This window comes from Microcaecilia unicolor, chromosome 11 (assembly GCF_901765095.1).
Source record: "Microcaecilia unicolor chromosome 11, aMicUni1.1, whole genome shotgun sequence".
Taxonomy (NCBI): domain Eukaryota; kingdom Metazoa; phylum Chordata; class Amphibia; order Gymnophiona; family Siphonopidae; genus Microcaecilia; species Microcaecilia unicolor.
The window spans coordinates 207,382,053-207,408,277 of record NC_044041.1 but is presented as its reverse complement, the minus strand read 5'-3'; the positions used below and the strand labels follow the sequence as shown (position 1 = coordinate 207,408,277).

At 43.3% G+C, this 26,225-nt stretch overlaps 1 protein-coding gene across 1 annotated transcript in view; it reads right to left on the bottom strand.

Moving 5' to 3' along the window:
- The window catches only part of MACF1 (microtubule actin crosslinking factor 1), a 303,837-nt gene that overhangs the window by 236,460 nt on the left and 41,152 nt on the right, over nt 1-26,225 (bottom strand). The window contains 4 exon segments of the mRNA XM_030220015.1: nt 13,112-13,204; nt 13,648-13,725; nt 20,305-20,394; nt 23,430-23,491. Coding sequence (XP_030075875.1) covers nt 13,112-13,204; nt 13,648-13,725; nt 20,305-20,394; nt 23,430-23,491 — 323 coding nt within the window.

Here is a 26,225-nt window from a genome sequence, read left to right as displayed (position 1 = left end):
TATTCCATTTAAAAAAATGAAGGAAGGCAAAGATTCAAATAAGGAGGGAGGTAGTGAAAAGGAGTAAAGGACTGTGAAAGGCAAGGGTTGCTGTGCAAAGGCACCACAGTTTACAATCAGTATTAAATGGAAGCCGTTGACCAGTCATAAGTTTTGAGGCAGCTCTGAACTACAGAGCTGCACGGGAAGAACAGGGTTAGCGGGAATCCCCTCTGGGTACACAAGACTCCGGTGGGAATGGACACAGGTCCTGCAGGGTTCCCAGGCCAGCCTACCTATCCTTTCCTTGTGCCACGGCAATTATAATAGCACTCAAAAAAACCAATGGATATGGTTGATAGCAAAGCACTGAGAAGGGAAGTTATCAACATGGGCTACTGTTAAGTTGAGCTATTTTACCACAAGTCAGGTGATTTTGGCATGGGGGATGGGTGAAATGCTCTACTTTGAACATTAAAGGAAGCTTCTGATCAGAGTTTTAAGGGAAGTGTGTTCCAAAGAGTGGGAACTGCAACCTAAATCAGGAGGAAACCTGTAAATGGGAGGGGAGGACTAAAGTGCTGCTGAGAGGGTAAAAGAGGTCCCAAAACAGGAAGGCCAGTGTGAAAGGATGAAGGCAGAGTGTGGGAGGAGGTGTGTATGAGGCTCACAGATGGTCTATTTACCTCTCACAGGACTAAGAAGTCCCAAACATGGAGATCACATGCTAGATTTTATCACCGTTAAAAAGAATCAGAATAAATGGAGGGGCTGCTCAAGCTGGAAACGCTACTTTGAAATTGTATAGATTGGTCGGACAAATACTGGGAGATGGTCCTGAGTCTAGAGATGAAGGGGGAGGGTTATCTACTTCTGACCATCCCATTCTGAGGAGAAGGTAATGGAGGGGAGGGAAGAGGAAAGTACAGAATTACAAGTGGGGTGCAAGAGTGATATGATGCATGCTGGACTGCCAGGCACTGAACCATAAGTACTTACTACATAAGTATTGCCATACTGGGAAAGACCAAAGGTCCATCGAGCCCAGCATCCTGTTTCCAACAGTGGCCAATCCAGGTCACAAATACCCGGCAAGATCCCAAAAAATGTACAAAACATTTTATTTATTTATTTATTGCATTTGTATCCCACATTTTCCCACCTATTTGCAGGCTCAATGTGGCTTACATAGTTTAGTTATGATATTGTCATTCCAGGATATCAGATACAATTAGTAATGTGTAGAGAATAAGTAAGGGGAAGAAGAAGGAAGTGATTGGGCGGGTAAGTTTAGAAGGTGGACTTTCATAACTGGATGGATTGGTGAGGTGGATTGTTGGGGCTATAGGTTCTCTTTGTAGGCCTTGTTGAAGAAATATGTATTCAGAGATTTGCGAAAGTTAGTTATTTCCTCAATTGTTTTCAGGTCTGTGGGTAATGCATTCCATAACTGCGTGCTCATGTAAGAGAAGGTAGTGGCATACATCAGCTTGTATTTTAGACCTTTACAGCTGGGGAAGTGCAGATTGAGAAATTTGTGGGATGATTTTGTGGCGTTTCTGGGACGTAGGTCCACAAGGTTTAGCATGTAGATTGGGGCGTCTGCGTGAATGATTTTATGTACAATCTTGCAGATCTTGAACGCGATGCGTTCCTTAAGTGAGAGCCAGTGAAGTTTTTCTTAGGGGTTTTGCACTTTCGTACTTAGTTTTTTATACTGCTTATCACAGAAATAGTGGATTTTCCCCAAGTCCATTTAATAACGGTCTATGGACTTTTCCTTTAGGAAGCCGTCCAAACCTTTTTAAAACTCCGCTAAGCTAACCGCCTTTACCACATTCTCTGGCAACGAATTCCAGAGTTTAATTACACGATGAGTGAAGAAAAGTTTCTCTGATTCGTTTTAAATTTACTACACTGTAGTTTCATTGCATGCCCCCTAGTCCAAGTATTTTTGGAAAGCGTGAACAGACGCTTCACATCTACCCATTCAACTCCACTCATTATTTTATAGACCTCTATCATATCTCCCCTCAGCCGCCTTTTCTCCAAACTGAAGAGCCCTAGCCGCTGTAGCCTTTCCTCACAGGGAAGTCGTCCCATCCCCTTTATCATTTTCGTCGCCCTTCTCTGCATCTTTTTTAATTCCACTATATCTTTTTTGAGATGCGGCGACCAGAATTGAACACAATATTCGAGGTGTGGTCGCACCATGGAGCGATACAAAGGCATTATAACATCGTCATTTTTGTTTTCCATTCCTTTCCTAATAATACCTAACATTCTATTTGCTTTCTTAGCTGCAGCATCGACGACAACACCTAGATCCCTTTCTTGGTTCGTGACTCCTAACGTGGAACCTTGCATGACGTAGCTATATTTCGGGTTCCTCTTTCCCACATGCATCACTTTGCACTTGCTCACATTAAACGTCATCTGCCATTTAGACACCCAGTCTCCCAGTCTCGTAAGATCCGCTTGTAATTTTTCACAATCCTCCCGTGATTTAACGACTTTGAATAACTGAGGGGCATAATCGAACGGCGCCAGCCAAATCGATGGCCCGCCATCTTCGGGGCCGGCTCAGCGACGGGGCAGAGCCAAGCGTATTTTCGAAATATGCCTGGCGCTGGCCAAATCGCTCGCTGGGTTTAGAACAGGATCACCGGGTTTATATGAGATGGCCGGCTTCGTTTTTCAGCCATAATGGAAACCAGGCTCGGCCATCTCAAACCCGGCGAAATGCAAGGCATTTGGCCGTGGAAGGAGCCAGCATTTGTAGTGCACTGGCCCCCCTCCCATGCCAGGACACCAATCGGGCACCCTAGGGGGCACTTTAAAAAAATTAAAAAACAAAAATAGCTTCCAGGTGCATAGCACCCTTACCTTGGGTATTGAGCCACCCAAATCCCCCCCCCAACCCACTCCGCACAACTCTACACCATTACCATAGCCCTAAGGGGTGAAGGGGGGCACCTACATGCGGGTACAGTAGGTTTTGGAGGGTTTTGGAGGGCTCAACATTAACCACCACAAGTGGAACAGGTGGGGGGGATGGGCCAGGGTCCACCTGCCTGAAGTGCACTGCACCCACTAAAAACTGCTCCAGGGACCTGCATACTGCTGTCAAGGAGCTGGGTATGATATTTCAGGCTGGCATATAAGGCTGGCCAAAAAAGTTTTAGTTTTTTTTTCTTTTGGTGGGAGGGGGTTGGTGACCACTGGGGGAGTAAGGGGAGGTGATCCCCGCTTCCCTCCGGTGGTCATCTGGTCAGTTGGGGCACTTTTTTCAGACTTGGTCCTAAAAATAAATGGACCAAGTCCAGCCAGCAAAATGCTTGTTCGAGCCGGCCATTTTTTTTTTTCATTATAAGGTGAAGCCGGCCATTCCATACCCACACCCCCATCCCGCCTTCGCTACCCTACCAACACGCCCCCTTGAAGGTTGGCCGGCACCGTGACGAAAAAGTTGGGGCCGGACAAAATCGGCTTTCAATAATACCGATTTGGCCAGGATCAGGAGATCGCCGGCAATCTCCCAATTTGTGTCGGAAGATCGCCGGCGATCCCTTTCGAAAATGAACCTGTTTGTGTCCTCAGCAAATTTTATTACCTCACTAGTTACTCCCATCTCTAGGTCATTTATAAATATGTTAAAAAGCAGCGGTCCCAGCACAGACCCCTGGGGAACCCCACTAACTACTATTCTCCATTGAGAATACTGACCATTTAACCCTACTCTCTGTTTTCTATCTTTTAACCAGTTTTTAATCCACAATAGAACACTACCTCCTATCCCATGACTCTCCAATTTCCTCTGGAGTCTTTCATTAGGTACTTTGTCAAACACCTTTTGAAAATCCAGATACACAATATCAACTGACTCACCTTTATCCACATGTTTGTTCACCCCTTCAAAGAAATGTAGTAGATTGATGAGGCAAGATTTCCCTTCATTAAATCCATGTTGACTTTGTCTCATTAATCCATGCTTTTGAATATGTTCTGTAATTTTGTTCTTAATAATAGTCTCAACAATTTTGCCCTGCACCGACGTCAGACTCACCGGTCTATAATTTCCCGGATCTCTTCTGGAACCTTTTTTAAAAATCGGCGTTACATTGGCCACCCTCCAATCTTCCGGTACCGTGCTCGATTATAAGGATAAATTGCATATTTCTAATAGCTCCGCAAGCTCATTTTTCAGTTCTATCAGTACTCTGGGATGAATACCATCCGGTCCAGGAGATTTGTTACTCTTCAGTCTGTAGAACTGCCCCATTACATCCTCCAGGTTTACAGAGAATTTATTAAGTTTCTCCGACTCGTCAGCTTCGAATACCATTTGTTCAACAGAGGATCCTTTACTCAATGTTTTATATCACCTGGGTTACATGGTCCTTCATCAAACTAGAGCTAAACAGAGAGGGAGTGGAATCACCATCATTTATAAGGCCTTCTTCAAAGTAGAACTATTGTCCCAACTGAACTCTTCTGATCTCGAGATTATTCCCTGCAAATTAAGTGATCCTGCATTGTTGGAGCCCATGCCTTTTTCTTTATCACCCTCCAGGAAGCTGGTCTGCCTCAGAAAGCTGTTTTAGTGAATTCCTCTCAAATATTTGTGCTAAGTTTGCTAATGATTTATTAGTAGGTGATATTAATTTGCATCTTAATAACCCTAGAGATGTTAAGACAAAGGCTTACTGGATTTTCTCGCCTCCTGGTGATTCCTTCTGCCACATCTGCTGACTTATCGAACTGTACATAAGGAGAATTTCTAGGAAAGCGAATAGAATGTTGGGTGTTATTAGGAAGGGTATGGAGTCCAGGTGTGCGGATGTTATAATGCCGTTGTATCGCTCCATGGTGCGACCGCACCTGGAGTATTGTGTTCAGTACTGGTCTCCGTATCTCAAAAAAGATATAGTAGAATTGGAAAAGGTACAGCGAAGGGCGACGAAAATGATAGTGGGGATGGGACGACTTTCCTATGAAGAGAGGCTGAGAAGGCTAGGGCTTTTCAGCTTGGAGAAGAGACGGCTGAGGGGAGATATGATAGAAGTGTATAAAATAATGAGTGGAATGGATCGGGTGGATGTGAAGCGACTGTTCATGCTATCCAAAAATACTAGGACTAGAGGGCATGAGTTGAAGCTACAGTGTGGTAAATTTAAAACGAATCGGAGAAAAGTTTTCTTCACCCAACGTGTAATTAGACTCTGGAATTCGTTGCCGGAGAACGTGGTACGGGCGGTTAGCTTGACGGAGTTTAAAAAGGGGTTAGATAGATTCCTAAAGGACAAGTCCATAGACCGCTATTAAATGGACTTGGAAAAATTCCGCATTTTTAGGTATAACTTGTCTGGAATGTTTTTACGTTTGGGGAGCGTGCCAGGTGCCCTTGACCTGGATTGGCCACTGTCGGTGACAGGATGCTGGGCTAGATGGACCTTTGGTCTTTCCCAGTATGGCACTACTTATGTACTTATGTACCTGGGTGACCCATCCAGGTGCCATGTCTCTTGGTCAGACCATAAGACTCTGGAATTCACTCTTTACTGGAGGGAAGCTACTAGCTCTTTTCAGTCCACTCTCACCTCTCCTCCTTTTAAACTGAGAGGCAGAATTGATCCTGTACAATTCTGGTCTGGAATCTTTAATAGTCCACAGCTTCCAGATGCAGACAGCAAGGATTTCCTGTGTGGGTGGGAAGAGTTATGTAGTTCTACCCTGGATAGTATGGCTCCCATCAAAGTTTTGCCCAAACTCTCCCATAGGGTGTCATCCTGGTACAATCAAGATATTCTCCTCCTGAAGAGGCAGTATAGAAAATTAGACAAATGTCGTCCAGACATAAATCTGACAAGAACAAAATGCTTTGGAGGAAGGCTATCAGGGATTATAAGAAAAAGATTTTAGAAGCTAAAACCTTCTACTATAAAGGGCAAATTAGTTGCAACCACTTAGATACCCATAATAGACTTCTGTCTACCAAAAACTTAACATCAGCAACTGTAGCTACTCCCTCTGCTAATCAATTAGCCACGTACTTCAAGTCTTTGCTTAAAGCCCACCTCTTCAATGCTGCGTTCGCACCTAACCCTTACCGTTCAGTGAATCCAGACTGCCCCAATTTGACTGCCCCTATCGGACCGACCGTTCACTTGTCTATTAGATTGTAAGCTCTTTGAGCAGGGACTGTCTCTCTTTGTTAAATTGTACAGCGCTGCGTAACCCTAGTAGCGCTCTAGAAATGTTAAGTAGTAGTAGTACTTCAAACAAAAAGTCTAAAATAAGGGAGCTGTACTGCAAAGTAAGGCCACTAGCGCTCATTCTTCCATCAAGCAGCCTAGTCTGACTGAAGTCCTCCTTTCTGCTACCCACTCACGAGACTATCAAATCCTCTCTAACACTGCCTTCTGGATGCTTGTCTGAGTTATTTATTAAAAACTGTACTGACAGGATTTATTGACCTTCTTCAAGGTCATATCTCGTTTATGGTGCCTCAGGGTCTTTTTCCTCAGCAAAAAAGTTCCATAATACCCCGATCCCTAAGAGCACCTCGGTTCCAGTGGGAGACGTTACTAAATTACAGGCCTGTAGCTACTATCCCATTGTTGACTAAGGTAATGAACAGAATAATTGGTACTCAACTCATGAATTGCCTTTCCTCTTTCTCCCTTTTGCATAAATCCCAGTCAGGCTTTAGGCCTTGTTATAGTCCCAAGAAAGTCTTGACCACCTTAGTATCTGATTTTAGGAAAGCAATCAGTCTTAAGTTCTTAGTGATGCAATTCAATGAGTCTTTGACCTTGTTGATCACGATCAACAGGCTTTTAGGCCTGTTGGACCTGTTCGGACTGTATGGGAAGGTTTACCAATGGTTCTGCGGCTTCCTAAAATCCAGATCGTATCAGGTGAAGTTGTCAGGTTCTCTCACCATCCTGGTCCCCTGACTGTAGGGTGCCACAGGGCTCACAACCATCTCCATCCTATTCAATGTTATGGTAGCTCTGTTAAGTGAAAGACTGGAGGCAGTGGGGTTCTGCACTTTATTTAATGCAGACAATGTCACAATCTATATCCCTTTTAAGACTGCTCTTCCAGAAATTGTCCCTAAGATTAGCCTTGGTCTTGAATTGTTGGAAGCCTGGGCTTCCAAATTTAAATGTCGACTAAATTTCTTGTGGTAACCAACCCCGTCAACCATACTATATATAATTTTAACACTGACAACACGTCCTACCCCCTGGACATCATGCTTAGGGTAATAGGGTGTATTAATTGATAGTCACCTCACACTCAAGCCTCAAGTTTCCTCAGTAGTGAAAAAAATCCTTTGGGTCTCTTTGGAAGCTGAGGAGAATCAGTATAAGCAGTATAAAATGTTTTGTACATTTTGGGGATCTTGCCAGGTATTTGTGACCTGGATTGGCCACTGTTGGAAACAGGATGCTGGGCTCGATGGACCTTTGGTCTTTCCCAGTATGGCAATACTTATGTAGATCATATTTCTCACCCGACATCTTTAGACTGCTAGTTCAATCCTTGGTTTTAACTCAATTCGATTACAATTCCATCTATGCTGGATGTAAGAATGTCCTAAAACAAATGCAAATGGCCCAAAATACAGCTGCTAGGCTTGTCCTCAAGGTTTCGCATTTTGATAGAGCCACTCCATTATTATGCAAGCTGCACTGGCTGCCCATTAAAGCCAGGATTATTTCTAAGTTATGTATTTTTGTCTTTCAAATATTATACGGCATGACACCGGACTACACGCAGCCCTTAATAACTATTCCCCTACGCAATATATCCTCTGGTTCTAGGGACTACCTTAGACTTCATCTTCAAGATTGCAAGAGAATGCGTTATAAGTCAGTTCGCTCTGCAGACCTTAGATACCAAGGTGCTAATTGGTGGAACTCACTGCCAATGGCAATCAAGGGTCAGCCTGATTACTTGGTATTTCACAAAAGACTTAAAAAGAACTTTCCTCTTTGAGAGGTTTCTACCCATTGATGGAGTGTGTCACATTGTAACTGGCCGTCAATGGTTTTTTTTATTTAGTTCTTATTTGTGCTATTCTGCATTTACTTGATATCTTGTTTATAATACTGTAAACCTTGTCTGTTGTTTTATTTACTGTAAGCCACAGTGAACTCGACTATGTTCAGGATAATGTTGGGTATAAATGTCAAAACAAATAAATAGACAAACTAACGTAGGGATCCATCCTCTGACAGAAAGAAGCAAGTAAAAAGAAAGGCGGAAATCAAGTGTGTCTACAGCACTGTACCAGAAAAGCTCACCTGGTCCCTTATAAGACTCTTTCACGTGAATTGGTAGCATACTACAATGGCTTAACTTGGCCTAATTTTAAATGTTTGCTTTAAAACATGGCAGCTGGGTGTATTTTCTCTGGTAGAAACTACGACCACATAACTTCACTGTAGACCAAGTTTCACTGGCTGCCTCTAGTATACGAAATTCAAGTTTAAAGTGCTGATCTTTGTCCATAGATCACTGCATACTGGGCACCCCAGCTTTCTCTCACATGCTAGTCCTCTTTCACATTCCCAAAACGAAAAATTACTATCTGTACCCTCTTCCTCTCAGGCACATCTGGAGTGCTCTCGGCACCTACTGCTCAGCCCCACTACTTTCAATGCGATTCCACTAGACTTACGGTTGGAACCTTCGTTTCACAACTGCTCTTAAGACATACTTTTTTACTCAAGTGTTTGGGGAGGACTGTGATTAATGTGGTTCTGTGTCCATGCCCAAAGCTCTCTTATCTCTCCTGAAGTTTTTGTACTATTGTTTTAATAATGTTTTCTGTTTTTATTGGAATTTTGTAAGTAACCTTGAAGTCTGCAATAATAATAATAAGAAGAAGAAAGCAAATGCAACAATACATCTATGGTAAAACTGAAACTAGTAACAATCCTTTATGGTCAAATTTTTCCAGGTTCAAAGAATCTTTTTTTTTTTTTCAAATTTTAGGCAAAACTGTTTAGCCAGCAGTTTTGAATGGAGAGAAGGATAACCCTAGCTGCCATTTTCACTTTGGTAAGAAACACATCTAAAAAGACATAAACAAAAAGCAGTCTCAAACAAATGGCCATAAAAACAAATGTGATTTAGCAATTCAGAAAGCTAAAACCGGGACTGAAAACTTCCTGAACCTCTCACACAAAATCAAAACACACCAAAGAGAAACTGGGTGGATCAGAAGGGCTTGTGGTGGTTAATCTGTTTTCAGGTTCTTTATTTCTATGAACCTGTTGGGAAATAATCAAAGATTAACACAAACCACCACACCTGAGCAACAGAGTAAATCAGAAATGGCTCCAGTATGTACGTCAGAAAAGCCTGCAGCCCACGTATGCTAACAAATGAAATGCTTAGCTACAGCAGTATACAAAGTTCAGGAAGTTTTAGGAGAATTATTTAACTGGATTCTACTGTCTGGCCATTTCCATGAGACAGGATAATAGGATATAATTATACTAACCCATAAATAAGAAGACAACGTGAATCGCAGTTATGAATGAATTTGTAATCAGAAAATACAAGTAAACGTTTCTGGTATCCACAGCAAAAGCTGTTCCTTCCTTATAAACAGCAAAAGCTTCAAAGAAGCAGTACCCTGTCCCTTCCTAATGAAGAGGAAAAGCTTCCAGAGAAAAAGCACCCAGTTCTTTCCTAATGAGGAGCAAAACCTTACGCAGCAGAAAAAGAACACTGCTCATTCCTAAAGAACCCAAAGTTTGTAAAGAAGTCAGATCAGGGTCATCCCAAAACACCCAAACCTCATCTTGAGCTTACAGCAGGGTTCTCAACCCAGTTCTCAGTACACCCCCAGCCTGACAGGTTTTCTATATATTCACAATGAATATGCATGAGATTTTATGTATGTGAACTGTACCCTGCCTCGTTACCAGGCAGACTAGAAGTGTGTAATGAACTGATTTTTATGCAACTGAGGCAGTACATTCTAATCCATTTTATGCATATTCATGGAGTGATCCTGGGAAACAGGCTGGCTGGGGGGTGTCCCCAGGACTGGGTTGAGAATCACAGCTTTACAGACACGGATTAAAAAGATGGGAAAAACCTCCCTTACAATGGCCTGAAGTGTATGTGTCAGGCATTCATTTCCCAGCAGTACTCCCAAGCCTATTAATTAACTTTTTTCTAAAGGTATATCGATCATGATGTTTGTGTTAGAGAATGACACAGGGACGCACACCCGTGGTAACAAAATGAAAACTGCAACAGAAAGTGGGACCCAACAAAGGGAAGGCCCTGGAGCAGGCCTGTGGGGATCCTGTTGGTGGCTGCTGGATAACTAACATAACTACCACGGCAGGAAGGGGGGGGGAGGAGGAAGACAAAGTGCCAGACCTGTGGGGGAGGGAGGAGAAGCACTGGAGAGAAGGGAGGGAGGTGCTGGACCTGCGGGGGGGGGGGGGGGGGGGGGCAAAGCTGAGGGGAAGGGAGAGAGGCTGGAGCTAGAGTCGTGGGAGGTTGGTGGTGAAGCCATTGGAGGGAGGCTGCTGGACCCATGGGAGGGAAGGTTGGAAACGTGAGGGAGAGAGATGCTAGACCTGCAGGGGGAGGGAAGGGAAGGGAAAGAGGTGAAGGAAGAGGGAGTGAAACAAGAGAGAGGGAGACAGACACATTGGTGTGGGGGAGGAAGAGAGGGGAGAAGCTGGACACAGGGAGGTATACAGAAAGAGAGGGGATATGATGGGAATGGAGGGGAGCATAGGGATAGGAACACAAATGGGAGATGCTCTATGCAGATGGTATTATTATTTTATTATTTGCTGCATTTGTATCCCACATTTCCCCACCTATTTACAGGCTCAATGTGGCTTACAATATGTTAAACAATAATCACATTAGTGGAATAAGAATTTCAGAATATAGTTACAAATAAGAAGTAGATAAAGCATAACATAATGAGATCAGGCCAATATATAATAATCAATAATGAAGGTGTAGTTAAACAGAACAACTTAGAAGAGTTCCAAATAGTTGTATCTGGTGTAGTTTAGTTTGGTATATGGACACAGAGATGCAATGCCAGATATGGGAGGGGGTATATGGACACAGAGGTAAGATGCTAGACATGGGAGAGAAGAGGAACACAGAAGGGAGATGCTGGACTAGACACTGGGGAAGGGGATAGGACAGAGTGGTGATGCTGAATGTGGTGAGATGGACACAGGGGAGATGCTGGACAGGAAAGCATAGTGGACACAGAGAAGGGAGATGCTGAACATGGGGAAAGACAGGGACACAGAGAAGGAAGATGGATGGTGGACATGGAGAAAGAAGAAATGTCAAATGGGCAGGAAACCCTGGCACGTGAATTGAGAAGACAAAAGGAAACAGAAACCAGAGCCTGGGATCAACATGATTTGAAAAATAAAAATGACCAAACAACATAAGGTAGAAAAATCATTTTATTTTCTATGTTGTAATTAGAATATGTCAAATTTGAAATGTGTATCCTGCCAGAGCTGGTGTTAGAAATTTGAGAGGGGACCCCAAAACCCACTACCAGGCCAGGCTTAGGGCTCTCTCTGGCCAGGGGGCAGTTGTCCTAGTTGCAGTCCCCTAACACCATTCCTGGCATGTATTTTGCATGGATTAGAAGGAAATGTATCTCTTTCTATTTGTTTGGTGTGGCTTTTGGGGATTTTGGTTTATGTTTATCATTTTTGGTTAGATATTATGTATTTTGCATTTGTGTTCTGTGTGTGTGACTGAGGTATTCTGTTAGCAGGAATTTTCTATGTAGCATTTTGTAGTAATTTGGCTTGTTCAGTTTTCCCGATGGTGGAGGGAGACAAGGGTTTTGTTGATCCTTGTTCTGTATTGTTTGTGATTTATAAAAAAAATGACAGTTGTACAGAATATTATTTCTTTTTATCATTTGATAAAATTATAGGTTAGTTGGAGTTGCAACAAGTGCCTCATGACGAGATTACCAAGCAGTTTGAAGAAGCAAGGACAGACTAGATAGTAGCAAAATTGCAGTATTCCATTATATTTAGCCAAATTTGTGTTTACTTGCAGTGGTAGAAGACCTTTCAGGTAGGAACACAGATGTCTAGGGGCAAATGTACTCATTGTTATGTTATGTGAAATTCAATAAACACATTTCAAAAATAAAAAATAATTTGATAAAATGATTTAAATATGAAATCATAACTGTTCGAGGCTTGTACAGATGGGCTCAGACAGAGCTGGACGGGGCGGGGACAAATTCTCTAGTTTGTGTTTTCAGTACAAACACAGCAAATGGGCATCATACAATTTTGTTCCCTTTTGTATTTGGTCTGGCAGTTCCTCCTGCTGCCACTTCAGCTGGACTTGTTCTTTACTGGGGCTATTTATTTATTTACAACATTTATATCCCACAATATTCCCCCGCCCATGGGCAGGCTCAATGTGGCGTACAATAGTTAATAAACAAACCATAACACAATAGCACAAAGTACAGTGGACAGGGTCACAGGAGGGGGAAAGAGAAGTCTGATGAGGGAATGGAAGAGAGGGTGGGTGATTGGGTATCACAAAGTGAGCTGTGGGCTAAAAGGCTGCAGCTCCTGCAGGACTTGTGGTAAACGCTCTGCCAAAAAGGAAGCAATACAACTCTTCATTCCCACTTGCCTGAGCTGTTTCACCCATTTAAGTATTAGAGACGCCCTTTCCTGCTTCCACTGTATCCCAAGCCCTGGTCACCTGGGAATCAAATCTCGATTTCTGCATCACAGAACAGAGCACTGCCATGAAGACACCAGTCTGGCCAACACTACACATTTATAATACAAAAAGTGGGAGGACGACCAAGGATCCCAAAGACTGAGAAGATGTACAAGAAAAGAGAAGTTTATTGTGATATCACAACAAACTTCTCTTTTACTATACATCTTCTCAGTCTTTGGTATCCTTGGTCGTCCTTCCACTTTTTGCATTATTGTTGTTCTCCGTGGGGAGTCTTGAGTTCTCCGCCTTGCGGCGGATTTTCTCTTATACACAACACTACACATTTTTAATGATTTCATGACACCAAGCTTAGCAGCTCCTCAAAGTAAACACAAGTTATTACCTGGAAATGAAGGATAATGGTCCATATTAGGCCCAAAGTTAACTTTGGATTCCCATCTGTAATATCATCATTCCGAATGTTGACTAACTTCACCTGAAACAGACATGAAGCACAATCAATCAATCAATAAGCAGCAGCCATCTTCCAAACCCTACATTACTGGTCGTTGCTCTCACTCCTGGAACCCATGACAGTCACCCTCAGCCCTGGCACCAGCCTCCCGGCCTTATCCTCCTCAGTCCCAGTCCTCATGATCCCACGTTTCCTCCCAGAATAAAATACCTGGAAAAAAAAAAAAATCTTCCACCAAAACAGCATTGAAGGTCTTCAAGACCCCATAAGCAGGATGAGGCTGAGACTCCATCAACAGTGCTATTCAAGACTAGAGAACAACTGGGATGAAGCTTGGGGAGAGGATGTCAGTAACTGCACAATTCACCCTATTACTTTTCCTGGTTTCAATACCAATTGAAATATCCAGAGAAGAAAGAAGCTGTGATTAACAGGCAAAAAAAGCCTCTGTACCCGGTTCCTACCTGCCGCTGCTTCAGGAAATCCAGTGCAATTTGTACATTTTGAAGCCGGTGAAACCGCATCCTGCCCTTCTCTCGAGGCTGTGAAGCAAACAAAGGAACAGACGGTAACACCTCAGTGAAGAGAGGATGTGAGTCTGATCAATTCCAGAGTCTGGACATTATCTTGGTATAGAACACACGGCAAGACGTTACATAATTATAAAAGACAAAAACACAACGTTAACAACGTTTCCTTCAACCAAACTAACCTTTCCTGCTTTGCCACCGCCAAAATGAACACCCATCTCACCAAGCACTCAAGAAACGTTTGCTAATCATTTCAGAGAACCCTTTCCACCCAACACCAACACATCTTTACCCTCACCTTTCCCCCCCTCACACATCATATAGATCCTAAATATCCCACATATCTTCAAATCTACCCATACACTTGTGCATCACAGCTGTGAGCTTCCTCATTTCATAAATACTCCAAAAGCATTCTCTGTTTAGCAGCAATAGACAATTTTGCTGAAAGGAAAAAAAAAGTTGACCAGGTCATCTCTCATATATAACCCCCCCCCCCCCAATAATACAGCCATTTAAACTTCTATTACCAAATGCCAGAAGGGTTTCACCATGGTGCAATCTCACCACAAATGCCAAGAACATCCCCTTCAGCAACTGTTTGTCACCCCGTTTAAATCTTACTTTAAAGGACCAGTGTAGTACAGATCTAACACAGAATTGTATAGTGAGTGTCTAAGTACATGGTACAAATGGAAATCTTTTTCATATTACTGCACAGCTCTGTCCACTGGATATCACTCAGCCTCATACCCACTTTTTTCTGACAGCTGTATAGTGATGGACTCTTCCCTTGTGCCAGCCCCTGATACAACTTAGCTGTCATTCCTTCAGTCTCCCTCACCTTCTTCCACAATACCTCCTCCAGTCCAGGAAGCAGCTGAAGAAAGGATGACCTATGTGACCACAAGAAAAAGTTGCAACCGTATCTATGGGGGAGGGGGGACACAGCATTATCATGCCTGCCAAAGTCTACTCCACCTCCTCTATCAGCATCAGCTTCCCTTCTCTAAAATAATCAATTACCCATAAGTGTCACGCCCTGGGAGGAATTCTGGATTTTCGAGTATTAGAGCTAAAACAGACCTACTAGGTGTCCTTCCCCCCTGCATCCCCCTTAAAAGCCTCTCCCAAATCTAGAGAGCTGGGGACAGCAACAGATGCATCAATACTCACTGGGTAGCAAGACATATTAAAGAGAAGCAACTCCAGCTCTGTCCAACGCTGAGGCAGCTGTGGTTTAAAACAGCAAGAAGCAATCCGAAGCTAAGCCACTTGGTAACATTTGAAATTAGGAAAGGAGAGACCACTTCTCTGCTAAGATGCACACATAAGAATATAAGAATAGCCATACTGGGTCAGACCAATGGTCCATATAGCCCAGTATCCTGTTTCCAACAGTAACATAGTAGATTACGGCAGAAAAAGACCTGCATAGTCCATCCAGTCTGCCCAACAAGATAAACTCACATGTGCCATTTTTTGTGTATACCTTACCTTGATTTGTACCTGTCCTTTTCAGGGCACAGACCGTGTAAGTCTGCCCAGCACTATCCCCCATCAACACCCCCTTTCTTCTGCTGGTCATACCTCTCTCTATACAGCCTAACAACCTTCTAGCTACGGCCACCGCCTTGTCACACTGTTTCATCGCCTTCAGATCCTCAGATACTATCACCCCAAGATCCCTCTCCCCGTACGTTCCTATCAGACTCTCCCCGCCTAACACATACGTCTCCCGAGGATTTCTATTCCCTAAGTGGCCAATCCAGGTCAAAAGTACCTGGCAGAAGCCCAAATAGTAGCAACATTCCATGTTACCAATCTCAGGGCAAGCAGTGGCTTCCCCCATGTCCATCTCAACAACAGACTATGGACTTTTCCTCCAGGAACTTGTCCAAACCTTTTTTAAACCCAGATACGCTAACCACATAGCAACTGGCTCATTTGGGAGTTGAACCCAGGACCTCTCGCACCCAAAGCAAGAATCATATGCCTAGACCAATAAGCCACTGGGCACTCAAAGTGATCCTACACCATTTGCCACATCCAAGAAAGTTATCAGTACATCGATTCAAATCTCAGAAAAAGAAAAAAAATACACCAGGAGCTCAACAAGGCACCATTAAAAAAAATTATATATATCAGCCATGGGGCAATATTCATCTTGATCATACTAATTATAGTGATCAAAGGAGGAAGATATTTCTATGAAGCAACATACTTCTAATCTTGAAGGGTAATGCAGATCATATATAACATCAAGATCCCAGGAAACAGTCACCCTAAGATAACTAAACCCCAAGTGCACCACTGGAATGGCTACTTTAGATACAACCTGTCAAGTTCATCTGTCACGTTAAGGGGATCAAATTTGATTTACATGTCCCTATTAAACATTGGCAACAAAGGAGTATTCAGTAAAAACCAGGAAAGGATCAGTCAAAGACTCATTGGTGTGCAGCCTGGCCGTGGGAGTCCGATACATAGCCACGAGACAGGGACTGACCTTCCTGAAGGGGGGGGGGGGGGAGTCAGGGGAGCAAAAGCCTGAATGCAGTTTGTTCTAGAAGGGGGACAGTTGTCAGTGGAGGAGAATATGGAAATTTATCCTGACGAGCCCAGAACTTCAGTTCAACCATCCGGTTTCTTAGGGCTCTGTAAGCTCACAGTCATCAGGAAAATGAAGTTTCAAAGTTCTCTGCTTCTTTCACTGCTGAGAAAAGCAACGTTCTCCCCCTTCCAGAAGATTCTCAACTTTGCACAGTACAGCATAGTCTGTGGTACAACTGCTGTCTGACCTCCCTGCATCCACGTTGGGTTTTTTTTTTTTTTATTTTAGACAGTTTTGGTATGATTTTTATGATGTATGTTGCATGTTTACTTTTTTGTTGCAAACTGTTCAAACGCATTAGTATAGAGTGGTATATTAAATCAATAAATCCAATGGAATCCGACTCAGGGCTGAAGTCAGAATACATCAGCTTGCTGGGTTTTTTTGCACAAGAGATCCTGAAACTTCTGGGCTCTCGGCAACACCATTTCTTTGTGTCAAAAATTCAACAGTCTAATCAGATTGATAGGGTACCAACCCAACAAGTTTGATCGCTGCGTGAACACACTGTGCACCCTCTCAATAAGCAGACAGGTCATTAAAACACCTCCCTGAGTACTTTCTACAAACACTTCACTCTGTAAAATTCCAGTCAGTCTTACATTGTTCCTTCAAGACTGGTTCTCAAGATCCCCTATTTTCAGGAGGCTGCACTGTAAATCATCTCTGCTATTTGGAAACTGTTTCTGCAGCTCCCTCGGGTCATCCCCTGCCACAAATATTTGCTGCTCTGTAAGGTCCAGGCAGCCTGCCACATCCTGCATCTCGGATCAATCATCCCCACCTTATTCTGAATCCAATTTAGCTTATTATTACATTATATCATTGTCAGATAGAATGTGTACAAAGATCATCTCCAACATACTGCACTGTTCACCCCTACTTAGAACAGAGAATATAAGAACACTAGTAAAAAAGGCCCGTTTCGTAAAATATTTTGTATCCGTTCTCTATCACTTGAAACCACCAGCGCTTAGGGCATCTCACCACAGACTGGCAACACAATTCCTCACAGCAGCAAAACTTGCTCTGGCCAGAGCCTGGAAGCAAAAATCACTCCCAGGGATGCCGGAGATCATGAAGAAAGTGGACTATTTACATCTGATGTCCAAACTAACAGCGCAGAGGAGAGGTAGAATGGAACCCTTTAACAAAATATGGCAATTATATGATCAACCGCAAACTCAGGGATCAACACCACCATAAGGGGAGATAGGGGGAGGGAGGGGGGTGAGGGGAATAGTTGGGGTTGTATTAGATAAAGTATTCTAAGAAAATGTTATCTTTAGCATAAGGGGTTGGATGACAAAATATGTATTTTGACATAACGTATATATTTTGGAATGTGGTATTTGCATCTGTTTAACAATAAAAAAATGGTTAAAAAAAAAGGCCTGTTTCTGACACAAATGAAACGGGCGCTAGCAAGGTTTTCCTCGGAGTGTGTATGTTTCAGAGAGTGTATGGGAGTGTGACTGTGTGTGAAAGAGAGATTGAATGTGCGAGTGTGTGTGAGAGAGAGAGTGAGTCTGGGTGCGAGTGTGTCTGTGAGAGAGAGTGTGTGTGAGAATGAGAGTGTGTGCAAGTGCATATGTGAGAGACAGTGTGAGAGAGAGTGTGTGTTTCACACAGATAAAGTGTGTGCGAGAGAGAGAGTGTGTGTGAGACACAGACTCTCTGTGAGACTGAGTGTATGAGACCAAGAGAGTGTGTGAATGACTGTGTGACACATAGAGAGTGAATGTGATACAGTGTGAGACAGAGTGTGTGAGAGACAGTGTGTGAGAGTGAGAGAGAGAAAGACATTGACTGTGAGAGAGCGAGAGTATGTGTGTGTGACAGAGATACCTCCCCCCCTCTCTGGTGTCAGGCCCCCCTCCCTCCCGTGTCAGGCCCCCCCCTTCTCTCTCTGGTGTCTGAGCATTACTGTGCAGGACGCTGAGCTCTGGCTGTGCTTCAAGGAACTGACCAATCCTATTTAATAGAATGCACCTCCAACATTCTGAAGCCGAGAAACCTCGTGTGGTTGGTCACTTCTGCTTGTGACGAACCCGGAAGTACGTGATGTCAATTCAGGAGATGGATACAGAGAGCAGGAATGCCTCAGCCATGTAGTCAGCTTCAGAATGTTGGAGGTGCGTTTTATTATATAGGATAAACACATAAAGGTTGGTCCATCAAGCCCAGTATCCTGTTTCCAGCAGTGGCCAATCCAGATCACAAGTACCTGGCAAGAACCCAGAACAGCAAAACAGATTTTATGCTGCTTATCCTAGAATATGCAGTGAATTTTCCCAAGTCCATCTAAATAATAGCTTATGGACTTTTTTTTTTTTAAGAAAATTATTCTTTTTTTTTTTTTTTTTTTTTTTTTTAAACCCTGCTAAGCTAACTGCTTTTACTACATTCCATGATAACGAATTCCAGAGTTTAATTACATGTTGAGTGAGAAATATTTTCTCCAATTTGTTTTAAATTTACTACTTAGTAGCCTCATTGTCAGACCTGCAGCTTCAAGGTCTGTTGGCATGAGCTTTTGCCTGTCTTAGGTACACTCGTCAGGGGTTTAAATCCATTTTTTTTACCCTTTGCTTTACTCATGCTACAACTCAGCAATCTGAACTTGTCACCACAAAACCCAATTGACACAGGGACACCAAAAATGCTCAATTAAAGAACAAGAGACTCAGGAGATCCATAGGACACATCTTTACTTCTGGCTGAATCACCAGACCTGACCTCCTCAGCTAACATTCTAACCTTATCATTCTGCATCCTTGCAAGATTTTTACTTAGTCTCCATTTCTTGCACTTGGCTCCCTCTGCATGGCAGTGTCCCACTACAATGAAATTCACAGAAGAACCCACTGGACAAACTTATTTATCTAATCCCAAACAGCAAGTATATGCAAGGGAATCTGAACTGATGTGCAGTTAATAAAAAAGGCGAGTGACATTTCTATTTCATACACTCAGTGTAATGCAACAGGAACTTATTGTAGTACTGTCAGAGAAGGATTCAGTATTACTTCAGATGCCTTTCTTCCACAACTGATGGACATTCTATTTGGACAACCTGTACATCCTTTAATACAGAGTATTACTTATCTTTATAACCTTTGAAACCAGAAGTTTGACTTACAACAAAATCTCTAACCCTGTAAAACAATGCTTACTGATTTCTTCAATCTAAAACAGTTATTCTTTATCATCGTTAGGTTTCGTATAAATAGCAAGCAACCCAATCTGCTTATTCAGATGAAACAAATGGACTCTCATTAGGAATAAACCTTGTCTTATCTATTAATCTTTTTAATGTTTAATAGTTTTAAATGCGGTGCATTTTAAATGCCAATTCTGTGAGGGTATGCTTTTAGAAACTCTACCTGGAGCCATGGAGAAATGGATCATAAATTTAATTGAAAAACTGATTCCAAAAATTCTAACAGCAAAGTCTAAGCTGCATTTAAACTCTTCACTGCATCCCCCCACCACCAGCAGTATCAAGTAGCAAACTTTTTCTATGTGGATAATACACATGGTGGTAAACTTCTTCTTATCTCCCAATAAATCTTCTTTCTTCAAAAACTCCTCTCAGCTTCATGCCACTCAGCCCCCTGGACAAGATATGATACAGAGAGCCTGAGACACTCTGCCATGTCCAGCTCTCTGAGGGCCAGAAACCAGAGATCCTGGATGCGAACAGACTGCCTAAGTCCTAGGGAATCAGACTCCAAGGCAGAAAACGTGAATACTCTTTAGCTGTAACGTCTTGACATATAGTTTCCACAGTCAGAGAATCCATATTCAGTAAATTAAACCAAACTTTTAACCATATACAGGGAGAGAAAAGAAATGGTAGAAGAGCTGCAGGGAAGAGGCGAGAAAGGGAGGAGGTCAAGGATTGTGACAATTCCCGACAATCCTTGCATTTTCCTGCAAAACCCATACAGCACAGCAGCCATCTGTAAACTCACCAGTCTGATGCCAGACAGAACCTCCAGCAGGGAGATGAGGTTATGTCCATCCCGTAAATCCTCGTACAAGTCATTGATGTGTTTTCGCACCTGAGGACAGAAAAACTATTTTCAACACAGAGCAACACTAACTCTTCCTACCAACAAGATTCTTCACAACAACAGAATAAAACTGAACATACACCAGGTTACAATCTTTGTTCCATGTAGCTGGAATCAAAGTATACATGATACAGACTTGTGCATATCTTGCTCTCTCCTCGTACAGCAAAGTGTTGCATAAAATTCCTCACTTTCTTGATCTGTACTACAGGTGAGGCAGGCCAAAGAAAAGGCAAAATGGCCGCAAGATTGTTAAGGAGGAAGCAATGGGAGAAAGGAGGCAGAAGAAAGCTACAATGTACACACGAGGAAGCAAACACACGTAATCTACTTAGATTTCAGCAAAGCTTTTGACACGGTTACCCACAGGAGGCTCTTAAATAAACTCGATGGGCTGAAGATAGGACCCGAAGTGGTGAACTGGATTAGGAACTGGTTGACGGACAGAAGCCAGAGGGTGGTGGTGAATGGAATTTGCTCGGAGGAGGGAAAGGTGAGTAGTGGAGTGCCTCAGGGATCGGTGCTGAGACCGATTCTGTTCAATATATTTGTGAGTGACATTGCCGAAGACTTAGAAGGTAACGTTTGCCTATTTGCGGATGATACTAAGATCTGTAATAGACTGGACACCCGGGAGGGAGTGGAAAACATGAAAAAGGATCTGAGGAAGCTAGAAGAATGGTCTAAGGTTTGGCAATTAAAATTCAATGCCAAGAAATGCAAAGTGATGCACTTAGGGAATAAAAATCCTCGGGAGACGTATGTGTTAGGCGGGGAGAGTCTGATAGGAATGGACGGGGAGAGGGATCTTGGGGTGATAGTATCTGAGGATCTGAAGGCAACGAAACAGTGTGACAAGGCGGTGGCCATAGCTAGAAGGTTGTTAGGCTGTATAGAGAGAGGTGTGACAAGTAGAAGAAAGGGGGTGTTGATGCCCTTGTATAAGTCGTTGGTGAGGCCCCACCTGGAGTATTGTGTTCAGTTTTCGAGGCCGTACCTTGCGAAGGATGTAAAAAGAATTGAAGCGGTGCAAAGAAAAGCTACGAGAATGGTAAGGGATTTGCGTTACAAGATGTATGAGGAGAGACTTGATGACCTGAACATGTATACTCTGGAAGAGAGGAGAAACAGGGGTGATATGATACAGACGTTCAAATATTTGAAAAGTATTAATCCGCAAACGAACCTTTTCCGGAGATGCGAAGGAGGTAGAATGAGAGGACATGAAATGAGATTGAAGGAGGCAGACTCAAAAAAAATGTCAGGAAGTATTTTTTCACAGAGAGAGTGGTAGATACTTGGAATGCCCTCCCGCGGGAGGTGGTGGAAATGAAAACGGTAACAGAATTCAAGCATGCGTGGGATAAACATAAAGGAATCCTGTTCAGAAGGAATAGATCCTAAGGAGCTTAGCCAAGATTGGGTGGCACAGCCGGTGGTGGGAGGCGGGGACAGTGCTGGGCAGACTTATACGGTCAGTGCCAGAGCCGGTGGTGGGAGGCAGGGATAGTGCTGGGCAGACTTACACGGGCTGTGCCCTGAAAAGGACAGGTACAAATCAAGGTAAGGTATACACAAAAAGTAGCACATATGAGTTTATCTTGTTGGGCAGACTGGATGGACCATGCAGGTCTTTTTCTGCCGTCATCTACTATGTTACTATGCTATGTATCTCTCCAAAAGCAGAAAGCTAGTGGCACGGACCAGCTTGTTAACAGGTCTGAGCCAGGGCTCAGCTGCCACCGTAAGGAACAGAGGCAGGCGTGGATTCACCATTTGCAGTTTCAGGTGCCTGGGCTCTACAGGCAACTCATCGCTATCTCAACCTTATTCTTGAGGCCACTGCCACTTTCCTAGCACTGTGTGGGGGGGGGGGGGGGATCTGAGCAGTGGAAAAGCTTGGCAGGGATAGAGAGGGAAAGACCACAGAGCTTGAGGTTGGGTTGCTCTCCCCAAGGTACAGATATAACGACAGTAGGAAGGAAATGAAAGAAAGTGCAAGGGGAAAACAAAACTTCCCCCCACCCACCTTGCTCCATAGATCTGATCTAGGAAAGAGAAAGGTATGGAGGCAATGTTTCCTCTAAAGAGTACATGCCATGGCCATGCATGACCCATGGAAGCATCACACCGCTGCTGCTGCATTTGCCACATGTGAGCGTGATCAAAACTCACGAGCAGGTCTGGTTCTGGTGCTAATGTTACAATGAACTAGATCAGCAGCAGAGCCAGGACCTGCTCACAAATTTGGACCATGTTCACGAAAAAAAAAAAGAGAGAATGAGGAAACAGAGCATCAGTGGATGGGATTCAGAGACAAAGGAGGCCTTTCCTGAAAAAAAAAAAAAAAAGAGAAAGCTACAGGCCTCTGACGGACAGGAGAAAGATATTAAGAGACAGGTAGGAGGCACTGAGCAGGGACTCCAATATTTAGCGAGAAAGCAGGAATCTGAAGACAGAGTGGGGAGCTTAGTAGGAGAAAGAAGGGACTTGGATTCGATGGTGGGGAGTTTTCAGGGATGAAGAGAAAAATACCTGGGCAAGAGAGCAGAAACTCCGTTATTGAGTGAGCAAACAAGGACAGAGTAAAAGGAGGTGGCATAGGGACTGTGGGAGTGAACTAGCGGGACAGAGTGGCTCCAGGTAGGAAGAGAAGAACGGGGACCGAGAGTGGGAGAGCAGGGCCATGGAGACAGAGGAGGGATCAGGGAAGCAGAAGTGAGGTGGAAAACCTAGGATACACACGTTTTTAATAATTTCATTTCTATCCTGCTGGATCAACAACGTCTCATTATACAACCAGTCCCTCAGGCACAAAAGGAAATGCAGAAGAATACAAGCAAGGAGGAGACAACACAGTCAGCCCCAAAAATGAGTCTTATCACTACATACATTTCTGCCTGAATCTGTTACTCCCACTGTCACTCCTGTTACACACTGTCCAAAAGCACTAAGTACAACAAAAAGCAGAGCTAATCATACACATATTTTGAAAGAGTCTGGAACTAGGCATGAATACTCACCTTGATGAGATGCTTGTTAATCCATTTAGTGAAGGTCTTCTTTTGGACTCTGTCCCGCTCATCTGTTAGAAAAACACAGTGAAACAAGCTGAGTTACCGTCTTCCACTGAATTCCTAATTCTTGCTACTGTACCACACCACCAAGCAGCCTGCTCTTCTACAAACAGTATGCAGAGGAACCAAGTTAACATACAGCAGTGGTCTTCATTCATTTTTAAGCTGGGGCCACTTTGGATCCTAATGAAGTGAAGGAAAGCTACCAAATATCTTCCATGCAAGGCCATGACACTGCTGACCAGTGTCCATCCCCACAGCCCACCTTCAAACCTCATTGGGAAGTATCCTCAAGATCGTGTGTATTGCCAAATTCATTCTCTTTTGTCTGAGAAATGTCTTGTCCTCCAAACATGCAGTTCCTGCCCCCCATCCACTTTCCCCTTTCTGCCCTGAGTCTGGGTAGAGAAGCAGAGTAGCAGAAAAAAAAAAAAAAAGAAGACAATTGGGGATCTCCACAGGTCTCCGGGCCTTGCATTGTACAGTGTTGATATACAGCATATTAATTAATACATTTCTCCATCATATGAAACAATGATAGCTACTAATAAGAGAAAGTACTACGAGAGATTGAAAATCTATACTGCACTAAGTAAATGTTGCTAATGTTTACAATCAATGATGTGTAAAGTAAATTCCACTTCTGTCATTACTGTGGGTTAAATTTCCAAAAGATTTGCCTTTTACCCAAGTAAAGACTTGACCATCCTAAGACAGCTATATCTAGTTAAGGTGAAATTTGTTCTTATCATACTAATTGCCATTCCTTGAGTCCTACTAGACCAGTCCAGACATGTGGGTTATGCTCCACCAACCAACAGATGGAGGCAGAGAACACTGACTTAGTGACATCATTGCTACTAAAAGGATTGGTGTTTTGCCTGTATACCCTTGTCAAAGCTCATGGTACTGCCCTTGTCTAAAGCACACAACAGAGAATGCATAACAGATAAGAACTGAAACACAGATAGAAACATGACTCTGACACTGATCTCGAAAATTACAAATGCGCCGTCATTCTCCAAGAGAGTCAGAAATCTCCCAAGGTAAGAAGGACCCAACCTAGAGTCTTCCAGGTTGGGTCCTGGACTGGCCTAGGACTAAAGGAAAGGAAATTAGCAGGAAGAACAATGTTCACCTTCCATATCCTCCTGCTAGACCAGGCCAGAAATAAGGGATGCACCTAAGCTCTATCATCCCTCAAGGAAAGCCCTCCTGAAGGCATCATTTTCACTGGCCTGAACATCTAACCTGTAGTGCTTCACAAAATAATGGGACAACCACGTTGCTGCCTTACAAATGACATGTGGAGATAGCACCTTGGCTAGATTCAGCACTACACCAATCCTCATGGAGAAATTAGACCTTATCTGCTAATTTGCTTTCCTTTAGTCCCGGTCCGGAGGGATGCTAAGGAAACCAGCAATGTCGTCAATAAATGTCAGTGTTTACTTGCCTCCAATCTGCTGGTTGGAAAGCACAACCCACATGTCTGGATTGGTCTAGCAACAGGATAAGTGGGCATTTAGTCGCATGAAAATAAAAGGGGAAAGGGAAATGGGACTTCATATACCGCCTTTCTGAGGTTTTTGCAACTACATTCAAAGCGGTTTACATATATTCAGGTACTTATTTTGTACCAGGGGCAATGGAGGGTTAACTGACTTGCCCAGAATCTCACAGCACAGAAGAGGCATTCTGGAAGGAGGGGTGTGTTTGATAGGCGAGTTTGAAAGTTGTGTATGCATATTTAATTCTTAATAAAGTATGCATACAGTAAACATATCATTAACATACACACTTCACACCTGCTTGTAAGGGGATGTAAATACGTTTAGTTGCATTAACAACCCACTGAACAGGGTTCAATGTTAAATGTAACACCTGATGGCTGGATTTCGACCTCACGATAGAGGTTTCTGGAAGAAGAGCTGGTGAAAGATTCCCAGCCTCTGGAGGAGAAACAGTGAGATGGTGAGTCTACGGAATAGAACGTCCCCATGCATGTATGATGCCAGAATCCCAGCACTCATTCCAAAGAAATGCACCTTTATGCATTAAATGATCAAGAATTATTCCTAAAGAGCAGAAAGATCATGTCTGATGTTCCATACAGTCTCTCTCTCCCTCCAAGCACATGGCTGAACGCTGTAAATAATGTATTAATGAAATACACTCATTCTGTCTAACTATCCCTACCTGCTTAGCACATTCCAACAGAAAAGCCTCATGTCTCATCCCAATGAGTTTACAGCGCAGGACTTCAACTAAAGGATTATTGAAAAAAAAAAAAAAAAGGAAACTATACTGTAGCCTTGTATATCTGAGATACAGTGGCTTCCTTTAACAGTAGTTTTGTACAGAGAGAGATCCAGAAGCACCAGGTCTCCAGGTGACCCAAACACCAAGCCTGCAGCTTCCAAACTATTAGTGTATGACACACACACTAATAGATTGAACTGACCCAAAAAACTTCACCAGCCCTTTCCTCTACTCGCTCTACTGTGTGTGACCAAAGAAAATGACGTAGAGCCAACAAGAAAGGCTCTGTACAAAGTTACTGTCACAAGGAGAGGTTGTCAAAGAGAGCCAGGCAGTAGAATCGGTTCCAAATTCATTAGGTAGGAATCTACTCTGGTGCCCCAGAAAGGTGGCCAAATACTAACCCATGCAGCACATGTGACATGCCAGGTGGGCCCAGAGATGGCAGTCTTCTCGGCAAGTGCAGCACAGGTTCCCGTC